At 36.4% G+C, this 27,273-nt stretch overlaps 1 protein-coding gene and 1 pseudogene across 4 annotated transcripts in view; both read left to right on the plus strand.

Annotated features, from left to right (window-relative positions):
• Window positions 1-12,179, plus strand: part of LOC308562701 (adenylyl cyclase-associated protein 1 pseudogene) — a 77,178-nt pseudogene extending 64,999 nt beyond the window's left edge. The window contains exons 2-3 of the transcript in view: window positions 8,891-8,898; window positions 10,859-12,179. The product of the transcript in view is annotated as an adenylyl cyclase-associated protein 1 pseudogene (transcript). The remainder of the gene's footprint in view (window positions 1-8,890; window positions 8,899-10,858) is intronic.
• The window catches only part of CCSER1 (coiled-coil serine rich protein 1), a 1,053,860-nt gene that overhangs the window by 678,950 nt on the left and 347,637 nt on the right, over window positions 1-27,273 (plus strand). For all 3 annotated transcript variants that reach the window (XM_081140171.1, XM_081140172.1, XM_081140173.1), the window contains exon 10: window positions 20,067-20,111. In XM_081140171.1, the coding sequence (XP_080996297.1) occupies window positions 20,067-20,111 (45 nt within the window). The remainder of the gene's footprint in view (window positions 1-20,066; window positions 20,112-27,273) is intronic.

Below are 27,273 nucleotides of genomic sequence, written 5' to 3' on the forward strand. Positions count from 1 at the left end.
AGCTTCTAATATCCTTAGGGCTCATATTGTAAATGAAAAAAAATTATGAGGTTAAATGACTTGTGCAAGACTATATCAGTGCAGATACTTTCAACTGCAAATAACAAAAACCCAACTCAAACTCACATAAATAGTAAAGAAATTTGTTGTTCACATAGGGACAAGACAAGTTTCAAGGCTGACTTAATCCCTTGGATACAGTTATGGATCCATGTCCCTGCATTTATAAAAAAAATATTTTTTTCACTTTTCCCCCATGTTTTTTGTGTCATCAGTTAGAGGAAATACTGGTCTCAGATTTCTCTGAGTAAAGGTCCAACAAGGAGAGAGATGATCTCTTTCTGTGGCTAATTTAAAATTAAACTAAAATTTCCCAGAAGCTATATAATAAGCTTTATTTCACCCTATGGGCCAAATTTGGTTTTATGCTCACTTCTGGTCTAATTTATGTTGACAGAGGTATGTCATTAATTGATAATTTTTAAATCATTTCTCCCTCATAACAGTGATTATAATTAGAAGAGTAAGCAAACATATTTGTGTGTGCAGTTAACTGTTTAATTTCTCTCATCTATGGTAGAATTTAGGCTCTTCTGGATAGGATTTTTGTCTCTTATTTCAGCACAACATATCCAACTCCCTTGAATATGGTACATATTTGATAATATTTGATTATTAAATTACTAAAAGGTAAGGAAAGTTCTTGTGATTACTTTTGTATGGCATTTAGTAGTTTACTTAGGTTGAGTGTGTACTGCAGGCCATCAACTCTTCCTCAGGGCAAAATATACAACAAGAAATAGGTAAGCTATTATCTTTGTTGTACAGGATCTTAGTACATTTATTTACTTTCTCTCTTTCTAGTCTTTTACTGTCAATATAACAGATACCAAAACACCATATTTGCTCATTAAAAAAACTAGGCTGTAAAAATGATCTCACATCTCTTTCTTAAATTAACTGCAGTTAGCAGAAGTTCAGTAACTCTGGGTTAACTTTTGCCTTCCCTTTAATTATTCAGGCTACTCCAGAGTTTACTGCCCTGAAGGGATCAAGTTTTATTTCTTTACCCACTAGAATTCCTCCTGGCTTCCTTGCATTGATTCCTGCTGTCGTGCGGTGTCAGTAGTTGATGCCCGGGTCCATACAGCCCAGGGAATCCGTGATGTTGCCTTACTGACTTGGCTCATTGTACAGGCTTACTCCATCCCTCCAGGGATATCCAGCTTCAGGGCTCATCTGGGAAAAGGGTCCTCAAACTGTCCTCTAACATTGCAACTCTTGGTACTAACTTACGTCATTGCCTGCACAGCCATCTCTGTGGCACCAGGCGATCCTTGGAATAGTGGTTTGGATCACACATAAGTCTACTACATGAAATTACTTTGCTCCTTTTCTTGAGCTGACCAGTATCTAAAAGCTGAGCAGATTATTATTAGCATTTTAGTCCTCAAAACATAAAGAATCCATGGATAGCTGTTTTCTCCCAAGTTTGCTCATACAAGAGCAAACTGCACTCATCGTTTGAAGACATTCTGTCTTCAGTAACTGAGATGATTCTTTTGTTATCTCTCCCACTAAAGAAGAGAAGAAGAAATCCACAAATATAATCTCTAGTAGGATTTCCCACAATATTAAGTACCTTTCATGTTGGACTTTGTTTTTGCTTTTGGATACACACTGATTTATGTAAATTGGCAAGGCAAACTTGCAAAGCAAAGTCTCAGGAATAACCAATGATTACACTAGGGCCAGTTCAATACTCTAGTAGACTATACTGAGATATCAAATAATATCCACATTTATATTATGAAAAATGTTATTTTTGAAATGAAAAACTGGTATCTAGCTAAGACATGAATAGTTACATTCAAATGAAATACAAAAATCATCAAGTTTTTGTTCCAAGCCGAAGGAGAGGAATAGGAAAACGCTATATTGTTATTCAAGAGGAATTGTGCTACAACACAGTGCACCTACATACAGTAGGTATGCTACACCTACTCTGCCAGGTTCTCACTAGCCATATGGACACGCCGTAATAGCTCAAAGTCTGGAATGCTTCCTGTGTAAATTTGGGATAATAAAGATAACTAACCTCTAAGGCAGAATATAGGAGTACATGAGATAAGGCATGTGATGCAATTAGCAGCTTAGTGCCTGGTTCACAATAAATATTTGAAAGGATATTAAAGAAATCCTTGCATGGTAATTACCGAACTTTGTTTTAGTTGAATTAGATGCACTCTCTCGTGCATTTAAGAAAAAGGATTATTAAGAATTTATATGTGCATAACCCATGGACACAGACAATAGTGTGGTGAAGGCCTGGGGCAGGGAGTGGATGTGGGGTGAAGGGGGCCAATGGGGAAAAAGAGGGACATCTGTAATATGTTCAACAATAAACATAAATTTAAAAAAAAGAATTAAGTTTCTTACTCTTCAGCAGTTGCTATTTATCTTGAACCCTTTTCACATTCCTTGTTCTTCCTGGTTTTCCCCATAATGAAGGTACAGGCCTGTGTAGCTCTAGCTCTGTATATAGGGGTCGGAATTGAATGGAACTACACTTTCCTAATTCGTTTTCCTGTTCCTTTCCAGTGCCTAAAGTCTTAAATTATAGAGAAAGGAAACCCTAATTAAATATAACAATGTTTAGCTGTATTTAACATATAGTAACTTATTTCATCTTCTCCGCATCCCGAAAAGAGTGGCAGTGAAGTTTTATTATTCCGTTTTACATATTTGGAATTGGTTTCCAACGCTGTTAAATAATTCCCCTAAAGCCTCATGTGTGGGAATGGCAGGATGCTAACTGGATTATAAGACCCCGTAATGTTTTCTTTCTATTGTATTATCTCCCCATTATCTTTCAAAAGACAACTTAATCTTTAGAAAAATACATTTTATCTGCTCTTTCCCTCTTCCATCTTTGAACTAGGCAAAGCCATGCTTAAACTGTGCCATTGTTGTGAGTAAGTAGAAATTGCTGATAGAAGAATAAAGCGTTAGGAGGTATGGGCAACAATTAATCTTTCTGTATACACTGGCTTATTCGTCTTTTGTAATGAGAATGTCCCAGTGACTGGAAGAAGTTTGCTAAGAGAAGCAACAAGCCAGTATCTATTTAGTTCTTTCCTTCGTCAGGATTCCCAGGAATGTTTGATAATTTGCTGGAAGGACTCAGAACTCACGAGGCAGTTGTGCTCAGGGCTATGGTTTATTACGGTGAAAGGATACACAACAGGATCACCCAGGGGAAAGACACATTGGCAGAGTGTGGAAGAATCCATGCTCAGGATGGAAAGTCCTCCCTGGCTCAGGGGATGCCACACAGAATACGCTCCTTCCTCCAGCAGGTAAATACAGGAACACATACGCAGTGTTTCTGCCCAGTAAGGCCAGCTAGACACTCAGTCCAAGGTCTCTGTTGGGAACTAGTCATACAGGCACTGTCTGCCTGTGTGATCAGCCACAATCATAGAAATTCCAGATTCTCAGAAGCAAAACAGATGTTCACCATAAATCAGCTGGTGCAGTGAATTCAGTGCCCCAGGCAAACAAAGCAGCCTTATTAGTGCAGAAAACTTCAAAAGGCAACTTTGCAGGCACTGGCCAAGGGCCAGTCCTGCAAGCAGGCCCATCTAAAGGGAAATATACCTACTATGTTAACTCTCTCCTATAAAATTTATGGCACCAATATGTGAGAACAGTGGAACACAGCAGAATTTTGAATCGCAATATATAATTTAATATCGGGAAAAAACACCAAATAATGGCAGTAGTCTTCTGTTATCAGTAGAAGAAGAATCCTAATGATCTAAGCCTGCGTTTTCAAACTTTTCTTCAGAACTTTACCCTTCACTGTAAAGACAAATCAAGATGGTTAAATGTAACTAGGAATACTCATTTATTAGAGTCCGTTTGCCTGTTCTCTACTGCACTGTTAAAAAATTGAAAGTATAGTGCTTTGGTAAACCCAAGGCCATAGTGATTGCAAGGGATGTATGTGCATGGATATTTCACATAGAGAGCAGACTGTGGTAAATACTTTAATAAGTGTTTAAAGGATTAAGGAAGTGTAAGAAAAGGGAATATGAATTCCCTTTAAAAAGAATTTTAAAAGCTTGAGGAGATAGTGACATTTGGGCTCTATTGTCCTTAAAGATTTCTATGGCAAATATAGTACAGTGACATTCTTGTTATATAGGGAACAAACACAGAGCTGTGAATGTACAAGATTGTACACTTTGATTTACTACAATGTGCCACAAGAATAGATAATATTATATAATTAAAATAATAATGGTATAAATTATTATATTTATATTAATCATCATAATATTAATTATAAATGAGATCAGAAGTGTGAACTGAACCAGGCTTGCAAGGATTTTGAATTCCATACCAAAGAAATTAGTTTACTCATTTTCTGTCAAAAAAGGAGAACTATCCCATTGGCTATTAAGTAGCAAATTATCTCCTACAACATTGAAAAATCATGTGATAACACTGTGTTACTATTTATCACTTAGGAAATTAAGGGTTTTCATTGCTCTGTGCCAGAAACTGCAGACAAAGACAAGATATATATTTATTATAAATCACACTATTAGGACTTGTTTATTTTTGGATGATCCATATGGATTTGATTTTTGTCTTATTACCTACACAAAAATAAGAATAAAGAAAACTTAGCAAGACCTGGTCTGATTGTCCTGGTATGTTTAAACAAATTTCCTTGAGGAATTGTATTACATTTATTAATAAATATTTCAACTTCATTGGACTTAGATTATTATCTGATGCACATATCTGTGTAGAAATTATAAATGATTTTTATCTAATCATACTGAAAATTTTTATTCATGTTTTTCGAATTCATATTTGAATATGATTTCCTACATTAGTATGATTGAATTAAATGTTAGGAAAATACCGAGAGATTCAACATGTAGTAATTTATTCTAAATGTTAGGTGCAGCCCGGCTGGGCGTGGCTCAGCGGTTGAGCGTCGACCTAGGATCCAGGCGATCGGGGTTCGATTCCCGGTCAGGGCACATGCCCGGGTTGTGGTTTCGATCAATGATTCTCTCATCATTGATGTTTCTATCTCTCTCTCTCCCTCTCCATTCCTCTCTCTGAAATCAATAAAGATATATTTAAAAACAAACAAACAAAAAACATATACTTGACATTGGGTTATTTTTAAAATAAATAAATAAATAAATAAATAAATAAATAAATAAATAAATAAATAAATAAATGAATGTTAGGTGCAAAGTGTACTTATGTCTATAAAAAATGGAATTATTGTATATAAAGTTTATAATTAAGGTACTAAACATCATTCATTTTAACTAAATTTTTTATTTTATACTTAATTTGTAGTATTTTATGTTTTTCCATCAAGTTATTTTAGTGTCTCTTCAGTTGGGACAAGATGTGTTTGGAACAGTATTAAAAATAACTCAGAAATAAGACATAAGGAGACAACTTTTTTGAGAATATTATTTGTGTAAACTATTTTCAGAAATATCAGAGAACCACTAAAATGGGTCATATTCTACAAATGATAGTTTGGGTTTTGAAGCCAATGTTGTATACTTTCCTCCTTAAAAACCATGCCATTCTGAGGGAGAGCTAATTATCTTAAGGCTCTAAGTGTACTGTTGCCAAATGGCCTCACAGTTAGCAGCAGAAGAGAAATGAAGCACAGAGCAATATACCTTGGGGATTCACCTGGCCTCCTTTGCAGCCAAGATTGTTCCTATGGTGTCAGACAACAATTAAAGAAACTGAAATTGAAGGTGATTCAGAGAAGGGCAAACTGAAAAGTGCAACTCTCTCAATCAGGTCACCCACATCGCAGTAAAAGAATAATCAGAATATAGTGAAAGAATAAGAAAGGGGCCTTTTAAGAAGCAGAAGTGACTAGGTATTATCCTTATGGCTATGTGGAGAAGTGGAATAAATACTGGCCTCATATACAGGGCTGGGCAAAAGTGGGTTTACAGTTCTTGTGGAAATGATACAAATAAGTAAAACAATAATTAATTAGTAATAACACAAGAATAAACTCACAACTGGAAATGGACATTCGCTTATCCCTGTATATTATGGACCTTCACTAACTGCAATCTTGAGAAGTCATATTTCCTATATCTAGGCCTTAAGTTCCTCACAAATAAAATAACAAAGATGGGCAAAATTATTTCTTAAGCTGTTTTTTTTTTTTTTTTTTTAATATATTTTTATTGATTTCAGAGAGAGGAAGGAAGAGGGAGAGAGAGAAACATCAATGATAAGAGAGTCATTGATTAGCTACCTCCCGCGCACCCCCTGCTAGGGATCGAGCCTGCAACCCGGTCATGTGCCCTGACCAGGATTTCCTAGATCATAGGTTGATGCTTAACTGCTGAGCCACGCCAGCCAGGCTTAAGCTGTTTTTAATGATCCTATTCTATAAATCTTTATATAAAATTACATATTTTAAAAATATTGTAATGTAAGCACAAGAGAAATATACCTTGTCTGTCTTCTCCCAGCACATAGTAGGGACTCAAAATATTTGTAGAATGAATGAATAAGCCAGAAAATAAAAGTGAGGGGTCGGTGTGTTGGTTAAATGACCATCAATCAGCAGAAGGTGAGCATATGCTAGCACAGACTTTGCTGCACTAAGGCCTAGTCTCTCCTTCCTCTTTAGTATAAACCGCGCCCTCGGTGATGGTAGGGCAGGATGGGTAAGAAGGAAGTCCCTAGGGAATTTCAAAGTTTCTCACAGGTTTGCACACGTCTGGTTAGAAAAGCTACAAAGTGGTTCTAGTTCTTTAAGACTACATAATACCATTTCTGACAGGTTCTCTCCCATACAAATATCCCTTGACCACCAAGCTGTGGTCAGATTGCTATTTCATGAGGGACAGTGCCTAACGTTTCCATGGCTACACATTCAAGTTGAATAAATCAGAGAACAGTATCATCAGAGTTAACTAACACACATGTATTTAATTTCAAAATATATTTTCCCAACTGGTACCTACTGCCTGGATAACCCTTACCAAGTGTAACCATATAATATATTTAATTCACCACTTCTTGCTATAACAAACCACTCTACTGGTTTGAATGAAAATCTGTATTACCTGGCTTTCCAGAGATGTTATCTCTTATCATCAGGTTGGAAGGATAGAAATATACTCTACACAATTGTACACTTCTCTTCTTAATGTTGATACATTTCCAAGAGAGATCCAATTTCCAAAAATTCATGATGCAAATTCAGTTAAATTAGAGCAGATGCTAAGGGGAAATGGAAATTGTCATTTTATTTTCAGGTAATTCTTTGAGTGTGAGAGGACATTAAATTACATTATGGAACATTGATTGCTCAGATGAAAATTTACGCTATGGTGTGTTTTCCGACTTGCAGTCTGAGACTACACATTTATTTTTCTGTTCTGTTTTGCTGTTGCTAGCAACTAATCATGACAGAAATAAGCACATTTAATAAAGTAAGATTTCCAGCAGTGGATTTTGACACCATCTCATTTATTTGTTTAATATCAAGCCTTCAATAGAATTGCTCAGACAATATAGAGTTGTACATTATGAGTACATATTTAGAAGTGGAAACTCTATACCCGGCCAGCGTGGCTTAGTGGTTGAGCATCAATCTGTGATCCAGGAGATCCTGGTTCGATTCCTGGTCAGGGCACATGCCCGAGTTGTGGGCTTGATCCCCATCAGGGGGTGTGCAGGAGGCAGCCAATCAATGACTCTCAATCATCATTGATGTTTCTCTCTCTCTCTCTCTCTATCCCTTCCTCTCTCTGAAATCAATAAAAAAAATATATTAAAAAAAGTGGAAACTTTACATGGATATGCTGAAAGCTATGCCAATTTACAAGGTAAAAATTATTAAAAATATTACATATTTACAGCCTAGTTTAAATAATGCACTCATATGGGCACTGGTGACTTGTTTAATATTTTTGGAAAGCTCTTAAAAAATTGAAGGAGATTTTCAAAGAAAAGCACCGAGACACTAATTTAATGAGGGCAAAGGCCACAACTATTGATACAGTTCTTGAATTGAAATTGATTAGATAACAAAATTGATTAGATATTAAAATTGAGAGGTATAAAATGTAATTTTCTCAAAGAAAAGAAAATCTCAGTGTCTTAGAGCTAAGAGAGATATTCAAGACTATCTGGTTCAATTTTCTAATATTCCTGAAGAAAAAAAAGTGACCTCAGAGGTTTAGGTTATTTGCCCAAGGTCAGTGAGAGCAAGGAACCAATTAATTCAATTCATTTTTCTTCTGAATGAATTTGAATTGCAAATATTAGAGTTTTTATGTTAATACCATGTTTATAAAAAGAAGTAAAAGAATTATAGAGACTTGTTCATTCTGTTCACTCAACAAATATTTGACACTTACTAAGTGCCAGAGCCTGTTCTAAGTACTAGGGATATAAAATTTTACAAGACAGAAATGTCACTTACTGTCATGGACTTCCCATTCTAGTGAGAGGAAATAGCCAGTCCATTAAACAAATAAATAAATGAATAAGTGAGAAAAAGTTTTTATCAGTAAGTCTTAAGCAGAAAATTAGAATTAGGTGGCATGACAGTAAGAAACTTGATGCTTATTTTAGATTCAGTGTTCAGGGAAGGCCTCTGACAATAAATTTAAACTGAGGTTTGAATGGCAAGGATATATTGCTGTGACTCTAGGAAGATTGTGGGGAGATCATTACAAGAAGTGGGCAGCTGGTATAAACTCTCTAAAGTAGGAAGAATTCAGACTTTGAGGGCGTGATGAGAGCAGTTTTCAAATTTGTGATCATAAATTTAAACGCAACTCTCCATTTTTCTGTCCAGCAGCATTGGTAAGTTATTAGGTGCAGAGAATACCCAGAGTCTAGGCTCCGCTGAGGAAGCACAGTGGAGGAAGAAACGATTCAGAAAGTGGAAAGGCTGGTGTACCATCCTGATGATTATCATGAGCCTGGGGCCCTAAGCTGAAAAAGAAGGAATGAGAAAGTCGTAGGCTCAAGTGATTGAAGATCTCCTTGAGTCTGAAGAAAGGTTAGATTAATAGTGAGGAGCTCCCGAAAGCATTTGAGCGCTTTTGTTAGTTATTATAAGTAGCAGCTCTCAATGATACCTGCAAGGCATAATTAGCAATACAGATTCAAAAAAAGCTTTGGGGAAGATAGGCTGTCTTAGAAAATGGTATCAGTTATGTGTTTAGGCACTTCTTAACATGGAAAGCCTTTATTCAAAGTATTTAATTATGTATCTCTGGATAGTTTCCTTCAACTATGTGGACTAATGGTTCTCATTATAAGAATGATGGTCCTTTCAATCTCCCAAGTCCAATATATTAAGAGTCCCTTAAATGTCACTAATTAAAATACCGGAAATTACCCAAATCTCTTTGTGTACAAATATGTGTGATCAAATGTGTTAGCGCCAGAGCCTGGCAGAGAGCCTGGCACAGGGTTGATGTCCATGCACATGTAACCCACATAGTCATTGTGAAAGGCACAAGCAGTTAAAGCCCTGAAGCTGTAACAACGCTCAATGATGTTTAATTGTGGAAAACATCGGATAAAATGGAACCAGTGCTTTTACACGGTGGTGGTTTCTTTTTACTTTTTTTCTCTTTCCAAAGAGTAACCTCTTTTTTGCAGAAGCAAGAAGCTCATAAATTCATTCAATCACTCCAGTGAAGCAAAGAACACAGAAGTAGTTTATAGAGGCTGTTGGCCAGATAACCTGCAGACACAGCAAAAAATAAAAATAAAAGGAAAAAGGGGGCAGCATTAAGAGATTCACGTAACAAGTAGAGTGAGACACCCACTCTGGGTAATAAGTAAGGAGCAGGATGCGTTGTGCAAAGCCCCTTTAGCAATATAATTCTTAAAGGGTCGTTACTTAAAGGGAACTTTGAGGAAATGAGATGTTGAGATTTCTGCCAATAATAGCAAACTTGATAAATGAAAATACATCTTAATGCAGACTCCTGTGAGCGGAGAAGTGTTTGCGACACAGGAAAGAGGGTGGACAGAGGGTGGACCAGTCAAGGAGGAAGAAAAATTAAATAGAAGCATCATCTAGCTCCTCTTGGATTTGCACCGAGATCCTTGTTAAGTAATAAGAAGGACTCGACAGGCTCAGTGTCAATATCAGAAACCCATTGAATAGCATTCAGAATCCACTGTAGGTATATAATCATGTGTAACTTTACCTAATTCAGTCTTTCTGAACCAAACCTTTTTAAATTTTTTAAAAATTATGATAAAATTGAATAATTAGGTATTGTGATAGATTCCTGTAATTCATGTCATTTAGTTTAATTGAATTCAGTTTATATTTCTAAACATGCCTATATTAGTTTACTTTTTATCCTGAATAAAATTACTGTCATCTTGGTAGAAAGGGGACACTGTCCAGTTGAGAATGTATTCTAAGGGATACTCTGAAATCAACAGTATTTTTCTTATAATGTCTCTGTCACTGATTATTGCTTAGGCATTTAATAGAAAAACATGATGGCACACTTTCTTTGGAGTTTTCAAAAATACGTGATAAGAAAATGCTGAAACTCTTAAAGTTATAAATGAAATTTTATATTTTGGTGGTTTATTTAAAAGGAATAAATTTATTTAAAAGGAATAAAGTCAGCACCACTTGTACAGTTTATAAATATAAATTAATACAGTACAGATTGGTTAGAACTCTTTTGATACATAGATGAATGAAAAGCAAGTGTGAGAGCGGCTGTTCCCAAGCGCGAGCAGGTGGTGCGTTATGGCTGACGTGCAGAATCGGGTGGAAGGATAGGAGAGGGCCGAGGGCTGCCGGGAGGCCTCTGACGTGCACCGTGGGTATGGAGACAGTGCTCCGAAAGCAGGGCTGCTCCCTGTGTGGAAGCATTTGACTCACTGCCAGCGGGTCCTGCAGCAGAGCACCTGAAGATCAGTAAAGAGACTGGAGGAGACATGCAGAAGCATGTGGAGATGGTCCATGCAGGTCTGAGGCTGGATCAAGCTCTCTAGGTGACAGCCTCTTGGTGTTAGCAGCCAGCGGGTAACAAGCTTTCTGATTTGTTGGCTCCCATCTCAGAGAAGATCCCAGAAGTGATAACCTTTGGGGAGAAGAACCGAGGCAGCAAGTTGTTCAGTCACCTGTCAGAGAAAGTATCCAAGCCCTGGGTTGGGTGGCTATGGCTTCTAACCTGGCTCCTATGTGAAAGAAATGAATGCTGCGGCCATGTTTTATACCAACTGAGTCCCCAAAGAGTACAAAGATGTGGAGAAGAAGCCTGTGGACTGGGTCAGAATGTACTTGAGTATATACACAGAACTGCAGGCTTGCATTAAGGACTTCGGTGCCACTAGTATGGAGCAAAACAGGACCTGTGACAACATAATTGAGTGGCCCTCCATCTGGACCCTCTGCTGGCTCTACTGGATCAGTGCACACCCCCACACCTGGCCCACCTCCCAGTTCAGGGTCAGATGACTTCATGCTCAGCACTGTTTGCGCAGATGAATCAGGAAGAGCATCACACATGCCCTGAAACATGTATCTGATGACATGGAGACTCACAAGAACCCTGCCCTGAAGCTCAGACTGATCCAGTACCCAGGGGCCCAAACCATTCTCTGCACCTAAACCAGGAGTAAGGAGCAGCTCTATTTGAACTGAAGGGCAGGAAGCAGGGAGTGGAAAACCAGGAGAACTTTTCTGGCCTGGTGATTGGTGACACAGAACTGAACCAAGTGGCTTACATATACATGTGTGTCAACATGACATTGCAAATCAAGAGCAAAATTAACTCCATTGCACTAGATAACTGTAAGAGACTCGGTCTGGTATTTCGATGACGTGGTGGGCATCGTGGAGATAATCAATAGCAGTAATGTCAAAGTTCAGGTAATGGGGAAAGTGCTAGCGACTTCCATCAACAAATCAGGTGGCTGCCCCGGTTACCTGAGCAAGAATTCCCTGGATTGTGAGATAGTCAGGGCCAGACCTGGAGGAGAATGTCCTCATTCCTACAAAAGGTGGTGACTTTAATGAGTTCGCCATCTCTGAGCAGCTCAGAAACCTATTGAATGGGAAGAAGTTGGTCAGCAAGGTGACAGAAGTTGCTGGATAAGCGAAGTGCCCCTGGGTTCTTTGCCCTCCCTCACACCGCGGGATAAATCTGTGTCAGGATGGTTCCTTTGTAGATGTCCTCTACCTTTCCTGCCCTTCAGCTGCTTCTCTGCTGGGAGAAGCACAGCCACCTGCCTTCACTGAAACTTACCTGGGGCTGAGTGTTGGAGTGGGACCGCAGGTCAGTTGGTCATCTGCTGGAAGGTGCAGTTTTTCCTATCAGCTCAACCACACGCCAGTACGTCCCTAAGGAACTGCAGACCAGGACTGGTGTGCTCTAGCTTTCAGCCTTTGGGAATTATCCCACCAACAGACAGCCTTCTGGGAAGAATAACACAGTCACCAGAAACTAACATCTCAGGAAGCTCACACAGATTAATCTTTTCCAAACAATGAGTGTGAAGGTAGCAGAAGCTGGAGTGATTCCAGCTGGTTCTTCTAAACAGACTAATTTTTCACTGTTGACAAGTGAGTTGAGGGTTGCACTGGACCAAAGGCTGACTCTTGGCCATCCAGCATTCCAGGCAAAATTGTTTCCTCTAAGTATTCCTTTTATTCTGCATTCCATCCTGGCTCTGCCTGAGCCTGAGATAATTGGTTCTCCTGTACCAGCTGCTGTGGCAGTGCCCTGCACCCAGGCCTGTGAAAGGATCTTGCACTTTTCCTTTCTCTCGGATCCCTACCAAGCACCTACCTACAGAGACTTAAAAAGAAAAAAAAGGAAAATCACCACACCATTCCAAGGAATCTGGCATTCCTTCCCCCTTCCATGCTGGGTGCCTGTTGCCCATCCTCACTGTCTCCTTGGCCCTGTCATGCGCAACAGCTTTTGGCTTCTGTCCAGGCACCTGAACAAAGGTGTAAAACATCCACTGCAGACTGGTTTTAGGTCTTATGTAAGAATCTTGCACAGCATTACTAATGTAAACTTCACTTTTCCCCTCTAGGACAAACATATATATAAAATCTGCAACTTTTTTTTTTTTGGTGGGAAAAGATTGTCCTTTGACTCCTACCCATTTCCTGAGGCCTATAGGAATAAACCTTTATGTACTTAAAGTTATACAGAAAGTAGAATAAAATTAATACCAAAAAAGAAAAGTAAATATTCCATTCATCAAACAAACATTTAAATACTGACTTAGATTTACCATGTTCCAGGCAGAGTATTTGGGCAGTTGGGATAATTCAGCCAAGGTCTCTGTCTTTGTGGCACTTAAGTACAAATGTGGATAGATAATACACAGTGATAATAAATTTATACACTATGTTAAAAGATTTAAGTGTCCTTAGAAGTGAAGTGGGAAGTAGACTATAATATTAAACAGGGTGATAAAAGTAGACCTCACTGAGTAGATAGGAAGTAGGCAAAGACTTAGCAGCTATGGGAGGTGGTCATGTGGATATCTAAGGGAGGAGAGTTCCAGCTGGGATTAGTGCCGACTCTAAAAGCCTATGGTAGGAGACTGCCTTAAGTACAAAAGAGGGTGGAGTTTATAGAAAGAGATGGGGTCCAAAGTTGTAGACAGATTGATTGATTGATAGATAACCATATTCTAGCTATTAATCTCTCTGGGACTACTCCAGTGTATTTTTTTTCCTTTTGGGTTTCATGGTAAGACTATAAAAGACAGCTTACTAGACAGATTAATGATTTAATTAGCTTAGTATAACCAAGGAATAATTTTTCAAATATTTCACGATGCCACAATCGACACATTAGGTACTATGCCTGTCATGTCTGTTTAAATTCACAGTTGACTGATGTTAACCACCAGGAGAGGATTCTAAAGCAACTCACTTTTTATTGACATAATTTAGGATTACTTGTTTTCTTTTTTCTTTTCTTTTTAAATATATTTTTATTGATTTCAGGGAGAGGAAGGCAAAGGGAGAGAAAAATATCAGTGATGAGTCATTGATCGGCTGCCTCCTGCACGCCACCCTCCCCTGACTGGGGATCAAGCCCGCAGCCTGGGCATGTGCCCTGATCGGGAATCAAACCTCCATCTCCTGGTTCCTAGGTTGATGCTCAACCCCTGAGCTACGCCGGCTGGGCTAGGGCTACTTTTTCTTCTAAAACTGGGTCTTTAACTTTCTGTTTAAGAATTAGATTAACAAATATAGGTTGTCTGAAATAATATTACATAAAGTCTTAGTAGAAGTTCTGTGTTGTTGGTTAGTCTCATATCTGAAATATAGGCTAATTTGTCTGGATAGACACCTTTGTCACAAATGATCTCCCAGCTAGGAACAATAGAAACACCGGAAATTCTCCAGTTTTAAGGTGAACTCCATTGTATTGTAGCTCATGAAATACGAGGACCCAAGACCCTGGAGTAAAAGGAATTTAACTTACACCATACACGAAGATGAAAACTGTAGAAAACTGGAGGCGTGGAAGTCCTCTACTTGTTTAATACTTTATTTAGCCTAGAGCAACTATAATCACAAACAAGCCCTGTGAAATGTTATTTGTGCCCACATACTTACATTAATTTTCTTTTAATCTTTGTATGCCCCGGGAATTATTTCAGTTGAATTTTATATCTTTTCCCCAAGAAATCAAGAACTCTAGAATCCAATCTTATTTACTTTAACTTTCCCCCCACAGTTATTTCCAAATCCTAAATGAATTCAAAAGCAAGACTTTAACTTGCATCTATTTCTTCAGTAAGAATGACATGGTTTAGGTGGACTTGAATAGAACTCTGGAATTAGGCTTTCTCAACTAATTGGCTACTCAGTCACTCATTTATTAGACACACATATTTATCTAATTCATATTAGACATTCAGTACACATAAAGCAAAGTAATAGTTACTTTTGGAGGTGGTATGTGTAGTGGCTGCAAAAGCAGCTCTGTAATCAGACTCCCTGAGTTCAATACTCAACTCTAACTCCTTCTAGCTGTGTCTCCTTTAGCAAGTTAATTAACCTCTCTTTGCTTCAATTATTTTATGACAAAAATGAGAATTAATGATGACACCTGTAACATTGTGTAATTGTGAGGAATAAAAAAATAATCCACGTAAAGGCGTAGCATAGCGCCTGTCATCTGGTAACATTCAACAAATATGCACTATTTTTATTATATGCACATGTGTACATTTAAAAGTATCCTGTGGTGTAGTTATGACATTACTTAGGAAATGCAGTATGTTTTTTTATTTTTAAAATGCACGAATTTTAGCAATGAAAAATGATGAAGTCTCTGAAAATAATGACATATCTTGGTTTTTGAAAAAGGGGATGAGGAACAGTTTAAAGCTCCCAGTGAAGAGATTACAGATATCATGGTATAGAGTTTCAAAGAAGATTAAAATAACGAACTTTGATAACAAGTTTTGATAAATTTTGTCACTTGGCTTTTTTAGTGTGTGTCTTTGGGTAGATTTTAGCCTAGATCCTGATGAACTCTGAGCTTTTCTAACAGGTACACTACAGATCTCTCTGTGGCATTATTTCAACATAGTATAAGAAGAAAGTATTTTCAAATACAATGACTAAAAAAGAAATAAAGGACTCAAAAAAACATTTAAATTGTGTTTAACTTTAAAGGAAAACTGGAATTTATATGTAAGAGTGAATTCTTACAGTTCTTAAGTAGGTTTAGCAGCTGTGAGAGTTTCTGAATTTCTAAGTCTATTTTCTAAACCTATGTCTGGTCACAAATCTCATACTAATTTACTAAAAATTCCTAAATGGGGCTGAGGTTAGAAGTTCCTATATACAGCTAAGGATTTTATCAGCTGTGTAATTGAAATTTGACACTGAGTTTAAAGTCTTTGCAGCAAGCTGGTAGATGAAAAAAGTAGAAATCCAAGTTAAGGAAACCAGAATTTAGGAACCAAATAAGGTTGACAATAGGTGTATCAAGCTGTGTTTAAACTCCTTGGAATTTCTTAACTTCTCAACTAGTTTTATCAGTCTCCCTGAGAAGTCATACAAGAAAGAAAGAACCAGTAAGAGACCAACCTGCCTGTTTCCAATTTGAAACATACCATAGATACTATATTTCAAAGCTCTACAGAGATCATCCAGTACAACTCTCTGTACCCTCCCACCTCCCACAGTATTTCCTGGATAGGTAACCCCAAAACCCAGAGTTCAACACGGTCCTCATCCTCCACGAGTATGCTTTTCTCCCCCAAAGGATGCCCCTGTTTAGGAAGAAATGTAGTGGTAAGAAGCAGGGAGGCCAGAACTGTTTTACTCTCTTGTCATTCTTTTGGGCACTATCCCAGAGATGCAAAATAATCTTACAATAGCAAGAACTAAATTAGCTCATCTTAATTTGCCTAAAGAAATAGGTTCAAAAACAGATAGAGCAGAACAATTAAAAGATCATTTTCATTTCAGCTCAGTGTAGGAAGAACTATTTGGTTTTAATATGTAATGAGATTATTCTAAGAATTGAATTAATCCAGGTAAACCACTTGGTGATGTCCTTAACACACAGAGAATACCCATAAAATACTAGTTATTTTTATAACTGTAGTTATAATTAGCCTTTCATTTGAAAAATATCAACAAAAGCAGCAACATTTTAAGCTACTAATAAAAATTTGTGACAGTTGGGGTTAACTATGAACTAGGCACCGAGCTGTGTTTTCTATAGATTCTCTCATTTACTCCTACAGATTATCTCAATTCTACACCTAAGGAACCCAGGGCATAAAATGGTTAAGAAATACTTCAAAAGTTATACAGCTTTTAAGGCAATGATTTATAACACAACTACTAAAACAATTTGGTAAAAGAAAGATAGTCTTGGATTGCAGACCCACTGATCAGAGTTTGAGCCCGAATCTGCCAATTATAAGTTAAGTTCCCTGCTGCAAGCCCCCATGTTGGTCAGATTAAGAGGTTGAACTGCAAATTATTTAAAGTTCCGTCTAGTTTTTTTCTTGTGCTTTCGTAGCCATGGTTAAACGTAACACATCCTACAATTATTTGAGGACTTTTAGAAATTAATTTTTGGTTTTATACAATTAAATCATGACTGCTTTCTACATTTAAGAAAACTCATCACAACATACTCTCCACAGTACTGGAAATGAAATATCAATTCCATCTGTTCATTCTATAGTTTTCCATATTGGACAAGTAAATCAACCAAATCTAGAGGCATTGGATACAATATCTCTGATTTTTTGTTTACAAGGAAGCAGGGGAAATCTTTATGACATGATAGAAATTTGGGAAGAGATTGTAGTCATTAGGAAAGAGAAGATCTCCCCTCTATGTACACTTTATGTAGAGTGGGATGATCTCATAACCTGACCGAGGTACCAGGGCTGCTCACACAGATGCCTGAATGCTGCAGTGCAAGAGAGTTATGGTAAGAAATTCAATTTTTTTCAGTTAATAGCTTTTCCCCCTTATGCCTTACTAAACAATTTTAATTTAGCACACTGCAGAACATTTGCTTTGGTATAATATATTTTTGTTACCTATAATTTATAGCATTTTTGTTTGGTCTCATGTGCTTAATTTCAATCCACACAAACCATTTATACTCTCTAGTGAGAAAATATGTATAGTAAGGGAGATACATTTTCTTCAACCATATCCCCCAGAGTATTTTTAAATATGATTTTCTCAAGACTTGCTAGATAAATATTGTATTTTTAAATACTTAAGAATAATGAAGTTGGTTTTTATATCAGTTTAAATTTTGTAAATCTTGTATTAATTTTAACAGTCAACCAGTATATATAAATATTTATATATGCATAAGTAATTTTACTGTTCTTGTTGACTTCAAGTCTTTCTAAGAGGCAGATTGTGTCAGTGAATTTAAACAGTCATTTCCTTCTGAATTATTTCAATACATATTTTAGTGGACATTACACAAAGTATAAAAATACCAATTTTGTTTTTTGTTTTCAAAAATGTGAAAATTGTGTAGTGTATGTGTAAGTGAACAACAAGAAGGTGTTGGGTTTCTTTGAGATTAATATTTCTTTTGAAAATGTTCCTTGTCTTAACTGTTATTGCTTAGTTAATTGGGGTGATATTATGGTCTGATCTTTCAAAGCTAGTTAACCAAGTTACTATCAGTAAGAGTCAGCAAAAATCATGAGTGCTCCTGTTTTCCTAGAAGCTCCAAGTCACAGTTTGTACTTCCCCCTAACAGCTTTCCCCACTCAAGCCACCTGACCTTCCAACTAAAAGGCTTAGTGTTACTCTAGTGTTCAGAGTAATTTCTGCCATCAGTTAGGAGTTCACATCTCCCAGGTCGTACCTCAATAATTCTTAGTGAATTTCATGATACCCTATATCATTTGATTTTTTTCCATTGAGATACTCTCTTGCCTGAAGCCCTGTTAGCATATGGAGAATCTTCTTAGATTATTATTCTTTGCTCATATGGCTCCCAAATTCCTGCCAGTCAGATTGTCTGGCTCAATTCTTCAACTTCAAGATTGGTTATTCAATAATTCAGTGCCCAAATTGGCAAGCTTGCCCTTCAGCCCCTATTTCATCCAAGTGGGCATACTTTTTCCTCAGGCCTGACACCCAGCTCTTCTTGATCACTGTTGCCTTGAAGAAACATCATGACTCATGCATGGGTTCCCTGGTATAATGAATATGTGTCTATAAGCATGAAACACAAACATTTTCACTGCTATGAATTTAAAGAACCCTGGCTAAGGATGAGTGAATGAACTCGGCATCCAAGCTTTTAAAATATCGGTTTGAGTTTTGCTTTTGTACTTACCAGCTCTGGTACTTGGATCACATAACTTAAATTTTGTAAGCTTTCATTTCTCCTTTGAAATAATGTTTAAAATACTTACTTTGATTTCTGCTTCTATTCATGAAGGAATAGTGTCTATAAAAGTTGCCCTCTGCTGTAATATTTAGAAAACTGGACGAAACATATACAACAAAAATCACATATTGAAAACACACAAAGAAGTACGTAATGCTTGAGAAAAGAGAAGAAAGCCTTACAATACCTGGATTTCAGCCGGGAGGAAGGGCTTGGATCATGGTGCATGGAAGAGCAGTCCAAACGGAACATCAGGGTCTTTAAATTTTGTAGTTGAGGGGACAAAGATCTGAGTTTAGAGAGAACAAGGCAGCTCGAATTTGTGGGGTGGATTACCAGCAACACAGAGGGAAGGCAAATGCACAGAGGTGCTCTAGGAACCCGTATGGGTGGTTCCCTGAGGATTTTGTTTGCACAGCACTCTTCACGGGGGTGGGGGGGGGGTTGGGGGTTTTGAGGGGGGCGGCTCTTCCTTGTGCCATAGCACTTTTTACCATCGGCTCATTAGGAAAAAGTTGAATCCTTCTTCCATTTAAATTGAGCATTGTCTTCACTGGGGACTACTAGTGTAGAAAACAGTCATGGTAACAGAAGGGGGAGAGAGTCTTTTGGCGGGAGATAATCTCCTGCGTGTTGCCTAGATGCCGACCAGCGCCGCCGAGGGCCTGCTGCCTTCCCCTCCTTACTGAGGCTGGGCTGGGAATGCGCCAGGCCCGGGCGGTGGCGTGAGGGCTTTCTGTCCCAGCCTGTCCTGGGCGCACCCTTCCCTCTTAAACAGCAAACCTTAGGCTGCGGTTTCACCAAGGGACCAGCGATCATCGCTAAAACGATGCTTTATACTGGGCTTTTACGTATGGCCTTAAGATTTAGCAAGAAGGGCGTTGGTACCGCCTTTGAAGGCTTATGCAGATAGAGAGACTGGCATGTGTGTGAGATATTCGTCCAGATTCAGATCTTCTTTGCTAAATTATTTTCTTTTACTTAAAAATGTTTTCACTGGTATTAGTCACTAATAATTTCACTAATTATTGGTCAATTTCTCTGCCAACAATAATATATATATATATATATATACACACACACATATATATATATTTTTTCTTTCAGGGTTTGAACCTGAAAAGACTGGAGGCTGTACAAGGAGGGAGAGAGGTAAGAAAGCCTGAGGGAGAGGGCGAGGGAGAAATGGTTCCGATGCTGCGGTGATGTGGTTGGTGAAGGTGACATGACCATGGCGATGAGGATGGTGGTGATGGGGATGTAGTGAGAGGAATTTTGTGTACGTATAACCCCATTTACTCTGGCCACACCACATTTCACACATACTTACGTAAATGTGTTATTTGTGCTTGTTTCTCTGAAACTGAAGAAAATACTGTTTCTCTGGTTAACCAGACTCTTTTCTGTTAAAATGGACTTTTATAGCAGTCAGGTCCACTAGAGAGGGCAGAAAGAAAATTTTACATACAATGTTTAAAATGATTTACTGAGAAATTAGCAAAATTCTAACAATGGAAGCATCTAATGACATCTGGGATTCTTTACTCTCCTATCCAAGGCCATTGGTACCTGCTACTAGGCTGGTATGTTATTGATGGTATGAAGTTGCTTTGATAAGACTAGTGATTTTAAAACTTTAATTATTATCTATCCCAGATGCTTTATACAGAAGGGTAACTTTTAATAGTACCAAACATAATACCATATTGTAAACATGACATATATTATTTTCTGATTTTCATGGTGCAGACTTAACCATGATAAAAATTCTTTTCTTGCTAGATGTACAAATGTTGTACTTTACTCTGTGATTTAGGTTGTTGAAAGTGGGAGGGATGATGGAATATTTAATTTAATAAATCAATATTTTCTCATTGCCCAAAAGGTAATTTTATTTTTGGTGATATTTATATAACAGTTTTTTGGGGGGAGGCTAATGTGACGATATTTTGTCTTTGTAAATGAGAAAATAAATTTAAGCCCCCTCCCCATCTGTGACTTCTCTTTTTGTAAAAACAGTTTTTTTCTGTATTAAATATGTGATGTTTTCCTCTTCTTTCCGTGCTATTATCATTTCCAGCTGTGTGTTTTTTAATATTTGACATTTTAGTTCTTAGTAATCTTGTCATTTAGAGCCTCTTCCCATTTATTTGCTATTTTCTGTCCAGATGAACCTGTTCCTTTTGAGGGACATATAGTAGTTGGCTCACATTGGCAGGAGAGCTAAGGAAGATAAATCTTTAGATACATTTCAGGTTGTAGGAGAGCGAGGTAATAAGAACGTGGTCATCAGTGCAGCAGAATGGGGGGGGAAATGTTCTGTGTAAGGGAGACCTCAGAGCCATTTACAGTTTTGTGAGGGTAACTGCTTTTGCTCAGACGTGACCAAAATGGATCTACTTAGAAAAAGAACTTAATTCATCACCCCGTAAGTGAAAGTTCACAGCCAAGCAGTACTGCCACTATTTATCTCTGCTGATTCAGTGCCTTTCAGGACACACGATTTAGAGTTATCCAGCTTCTCACAGCTGTATCCTAGTCCAATAGCAACTACCTGTCCAAAGAAGGGGAACTTACATCCATATATCTATGTAATGACAGAAAAAGTCTTTTTTGTTTTATGAAGATTTTTCAGTGTTTTGTGCTATTTTTAAAGGCCTAATGACTGGTTTTATTTGAAAAGAATGTTGAATTTTATTGCTTATTTTTTAATTTCCTCTGATCTTATTTTTATTTTAAATGCATTTATGGGTAAGGAACATGCTGATAATGTGTTTTAAATTTATTTTTTTTCCCTTGAAACTGTTTTATGGTTTGTATGAAGGTCAAAATTTTAATAACCTACAATTTAAGGTATACATCTACATTGAAGGGACAACCTCGATTTGGGCCTCCTCTCTGAGGTTAGTGGAGTAATTATGAAGAAGGTAAGATCATCAGATTAATGATAACCCAGTGATGTCTTTTCCACTAGACACCCTCAACTCGGGAATAAAAAATTAATGTCAACTATTTGAATTCAAAAAAGACACTACACCTACTTTCTGGGGAACACTGGGTTAACCCACTAGGCATATTTCTTTTCTACCTAACACTCACCTTAGTATTTCCTCAAAATTATAAAGCCTAATCTGTTCTGTGGTAAGAAACCTTAGGGGTATCAGACAATGGGGTGAAATGTGTTGTGAAAACTGTTCTGTCTAATCTCAGTGGTATGTGATCTGTAAACAAATAGCCCAATTACTATCTTAAGAGCCTGTTGATTCTCTTGCTTACGAGATGTGACATGTATCTTTATGATTCCTGTTTGCTGTGTTGCATTATATGTGTGCATTAAAAATATGAATAATATACCTCTGATTATGTTAAATTGAAATGTGTAGATTTAGAAAACTCTCACTCAAAACATTCTCTTAGAATTACTCATCCTACTGCTAATGTGATTGATGATGATTTAATGACAATGATTACATCTTAAGATGAATTAATTAGTCTTAGTTCAAATGATGGATATTTCCAACAGGTGTTGATGAATGTAATACTAAAAGGCCTATTGCCAAATATTTATAAGAAGGTTTAAGAAGTGTCATTTAAAGTGTTTTATTTACTTATTTGAGATAGTCACAAGTTAGAATATGCATGGAAAATTGAAGCAGGCCACCATATGCTATTTAGTGAGGTCTTAAATACTATTAGAAAGCTAATTGCTAAGGAAGGCCAGATTTGAATACTACATGCTGTATAAAAGTATAAATTAAGAAGTGATTATAATACAAGCTACTTTTCTGAAGGAAATAGAGATGGGTAGCACCTAACTTGCTTGTAATATTGTGAAATATTTAAAAATGGATATTGTATTTTTAAAAATTACATTAGTATTTTTGAATACTTATACATGCATATTGTGTATAAATTGAGGGGGTTGACTATAATGGTTAAAAACAAGGTTGTTTAAAATGAGAAATTGGTGGAACACTGTGCAAAATGTGATTAACAGATATTTCTATCTGACTATAAACAAACTTCCCATCTACAGAGGGACCTTGTAGCTCATAGAAAAACCTCAGTGAAAATTTACTGGATCTGACACCTAGAAAAGTTATTATTTTGTTCACAAGGAATTTCTGATTTTTCATATAGTGCTTTTATAATTAAATTTGATTAAAACCAACTTACTATTCATTTTCTTAAAAGATTATACAGTTTATTTTATTTTAAAAGGTATTATATTTTCCAAAGCACATTTTTTTTAACTTAATAAGATTCATCTGTGTGTGTATGTATGCGTGTGTGTGTGTACACACTGTGCTTTTGAATAGGAAATTGTCTTTACTTACACCTTACCTCAATAATACTCAACCATTCATATTCTGGATAGTTTATATCACAAGTCTAAATATATATGATGTGTAACTTTATATCATGGATGAAGAGGGTTAATTATTACTGTTGGGTATGTAAATCAGAGTTAAACATTTAATTTCAGAAATTATACTGAATGTGGTAAGCGAATGTGAGAGTCGATGGTTAATGGGACTTTTGGATTATGGCCGTGCTGTTGGAAGTTACGGAGCTGCCAGAATGATAAAGGCAATGGAAATATAGTGCAAGTATGTAATGGTCAAGAATCACTTTTATGTGATTGTACAGCTTAGATCTCCCACAGTTACGAGCAAAATAAGCAGAAATCATGTTGCCTTTTTTCACCTGGAATTCGGAAGGCAAGATTAATATGGTACATTTGAACACTTTAAATAAATAGTTTTATACTCTTATAAAACAGATTATGGATCTGCTTCTCAAACATCTGAAAGAAAAGGGACACTTTAGATAATTTCCAGAAGCATTACTTAGAAATATGACCAACAAATACTATATTCATCCCTTTACTAGAAAAATCCCCTGCTGTGGTTTGGAAATTTTTAGGTGATTATATTTGACTATGCCAATGATATAAAAAAAAAACCCACTTTTACTTGAGGAATTGCAAGTACAAAGAGACAAATTCTAATAGACACATAGTTTGGAAAAAGTGGACATTTCAAATTATTAAAATAGCTGATTTATGAATTTTTCATTTTCAAAAAAATCATGAGAATATCTTGCAATCTGTTTTGTAGTCCAGAATGCTCCACTAACTCTTTCTGTTGGACAGCAGTTTTCCCAATCCTCTATTTTTTTTGCAAGTCCCATAAATAGGAAATTATAAATGATATGAACTTCTAATACTTAAAGAAACATAATTAGAGACATTTGAAAAGGCAGATTGAAAATCAGATGTTTAGTTCAATGCTATTTTCTCAACCCTACTTTATAAATAAATGCATTAATCATTAATATTCCTAAAGAGATAAGTATTTTATTCTGACAAGTAGTGGATATTATGTCTTTGCTAATATGGTTGGATAAACTTTTTCATTGTTTATTCTTGAAAAATTATTTATATATATTTTTGAAGTTGAAAAGTAATTTTTAAATTTGATCTCCAAGGGAAAGAAAATTCGAAGAATGATAAATGACATTTTGTATTTTGAAATAATTTGTCTTCCTGGAATATTAGGATAAGCATATTTCTAGTGGAACAAAATAAAAGTTGCTATTGATTTCTCTCTATTTATAACTTAATTAGAATTATTAAACAGATTATTTTAGGTCTAGATTATTGCTTAACTTAAGAAACTCTATATTACTTCTCCCAGGTCCAACAAACCACTGCAGAGAACTACTTTTTGAAAGAAAAATATGTGAGTTCTAAGAATAAAACCAAAATTGAAGAAAGTGTCTTGTTCTTGGAAATAGGAGCTAGCAAAGAGTATTGATGTGCCGTTGTTCCATTAAAAATATAATATTTTAAATAATTTTGAAATTATAGAATATAACTATACTTCTTTTATGGCTTTGTGCATCAAATGTAAAATCTTCACCAAGAAACATGATTTTCAGTTATCTTTAATAATTTTTCTGCAAACTTCCATTTGCATGTTTTCTTTATTGTTCAATGTTCAGAATAGACTGAATATTTCTACTTCTGTTCAAATTTAGCTCTCCCTTTTTTTTTTTTTTGCTGACAAGTTTTGTAGAATAAAGCTACTTTATAACAGTGCTAACACAGTTTTTTTGGGAAATATACAGTGCCTAGTGTTATATTCTTCTTCGAAATTCTTTTTGTAACTAGAATGATTCAATGGTTCAGTGCCTATGGTTTTCCATTAAGATGGATTTTATTTACAGTTTGATTTTGAGATCAAGAGACCTTTTAAGGACTCAGTGAAAAGTGAAATATCTTTATTTTTTCCCCTTCTTGGGATTGATAGGCAATAAAGAAAGCAAAAGACCATTGTACTTATGAATCAGTATTTAATTGAAAGAATTACACGTTACAAGGCCGTAATAATTATTCCTATTTCAAAAGGTTGTTGAGAAGATAAAATGAGTTAATATATGTAAAACTCTTTGAGCAGTGCCTGCCACATAAGTACCCAATAAATGGCAGCAATTACTATTACTCTTTTTCATGTCATCTCGCCTTCCTTTTATCTTTTCTTCTTTTAGAGACAGTTTTTAGAGACATGTTGTTGGGAGATTTTACTGTCTATGGAGACTAGCCTATATCATGATAATCAGTGATATCTAAAGCCTAACCTGATTCTTTAAGGATTTTACATTCTAAATTAGTTCTCAGATGACAAATTCCAAATAGGACAGTAAAATCTATTTTAAATCCATTATTGAATCTGAAAAATCCTTTTATTCCATATTTCATGTTCTACATGAGAGAAAAAAACTTACCTCTTCTACCTAGAGTGTTGTTCACAGAGAGCTGTGCCTAAGGCCCATAGGTTTTATAAGCTATTTTCACATCCTTCATATGTTCTGAGTGATCTTCAAATCAGATTTTGAATATCTTTTCTATGCTTTTAGACCAGTGACATTCCAAGCAACTATCCAAAAGAAACCAGTTGATTAAACAGAACTAAGCTTATTAGAGCTGCTTCAGTAAGAAAGAATACAATCTTAGTAGTATCTCAAATGAGGGGGAAAATCCAAAAGAAGTGCATACCATGTAATTTTTTTCTCTTTCTTTTGGAAATGTTTGACTTATCATGAAGATTAGTTAGTTCTACAGTATGCACATAGTGACAGAACAATGTTTCCCAAGAGAAGCAGAAAGAAGAGAGAAGAAGGGAAAGAAGTAAGAGGGACCCAGCTTTGGACATGCGTGAAATCATCACTGTGGAGGGTAAAAGAAGCCTTAGATATGGGAAACCCATTGCGCGCGCACACACACACAGCCACACAAAAGAATGTTTACGACAGGTTTAAACTATAATTTCCACCCTAGTGAATCCATCAAGCAACAGTTCAACAGTTTTGTGCATTACAAATTTCCCCAAAGTGGACTCTGCAAATTTAGATTGTCCTGGGTGGAATTATGCCAGTTAGAGACACAGGCACATGAGCTAAAATATAAATTGTATAAAGAAGATGTGATACACTCTATGGAATACTACTCAGTCTTAAGTAAAAGTGAAATATTGCCATTTGTGACAACATGGATGGACCTTGAGAATATTACGCTAAACAAAATAGGTCATTCAGAAAAAGCTAAGAACCATGTGGTTTTACTCACATGTGGGATGTAAAACTGAAACTTATAGACACAGATGACAATATGGTGGTTACCAGAGAGAAGTGGGTGGGGGAACAGTAAAGGGTAAAGGAGACCGAATATATGGTGAGAGAAGATATTTGACTTTGGATGGTGGGCACACAATGCAATATACAGATCATATATCATAGAAATGTGCACTTGAAGCCCTATATGATCTTATTAACCAATATCACTCCAATATATTTAATTAAAAAATAATAAAGTAGTATGGACCTAGAAAGTCAAATAGATTAAGAAGACCAGATAAAATTTTTGCTTGGGCAATCTCCTATCTTATGAACCTTTAGCTCCTAAGAAGCATTGTACAGTCAAAACATTATATAAACAATTGTTTTAATTAGATTATAAATGTAAAGGTAGGAGAATTTCAGATTCACACATATAATAGTTGTATTCAAAATAATAGCTTTATGTGAAATTGCTATCACACACTATATTAGTTTGCTATGTCTACCATAACAAAGTACCATTAACTAGGAAGCTTTAACCACAGAAATTTATTTCTCACAGTTCTGGAGCCAGAAGTTCCAGATCAAGGTACTGGCAGGTTTGGTTTCTTCTGAGACTTCTCTCTTTGGCTTGCAGATGGCCACCTTCTTACTGTGTCCTCACAAGGTCTCTCCTCTGGTTACTCATATCCCA

Source organism: Miniopterus schreibersii (assembly GCF_964146895.1).
Source record: "Miniopterus schreibersii genome assembly, chromosome: 1".
Taxonomy (NCBI): Eukaryota; Metazoa; Chordata; class Mammalia; order Chiroptera; family Miniopteridae; genus Miniopterus; species Miniopterus schreibersii.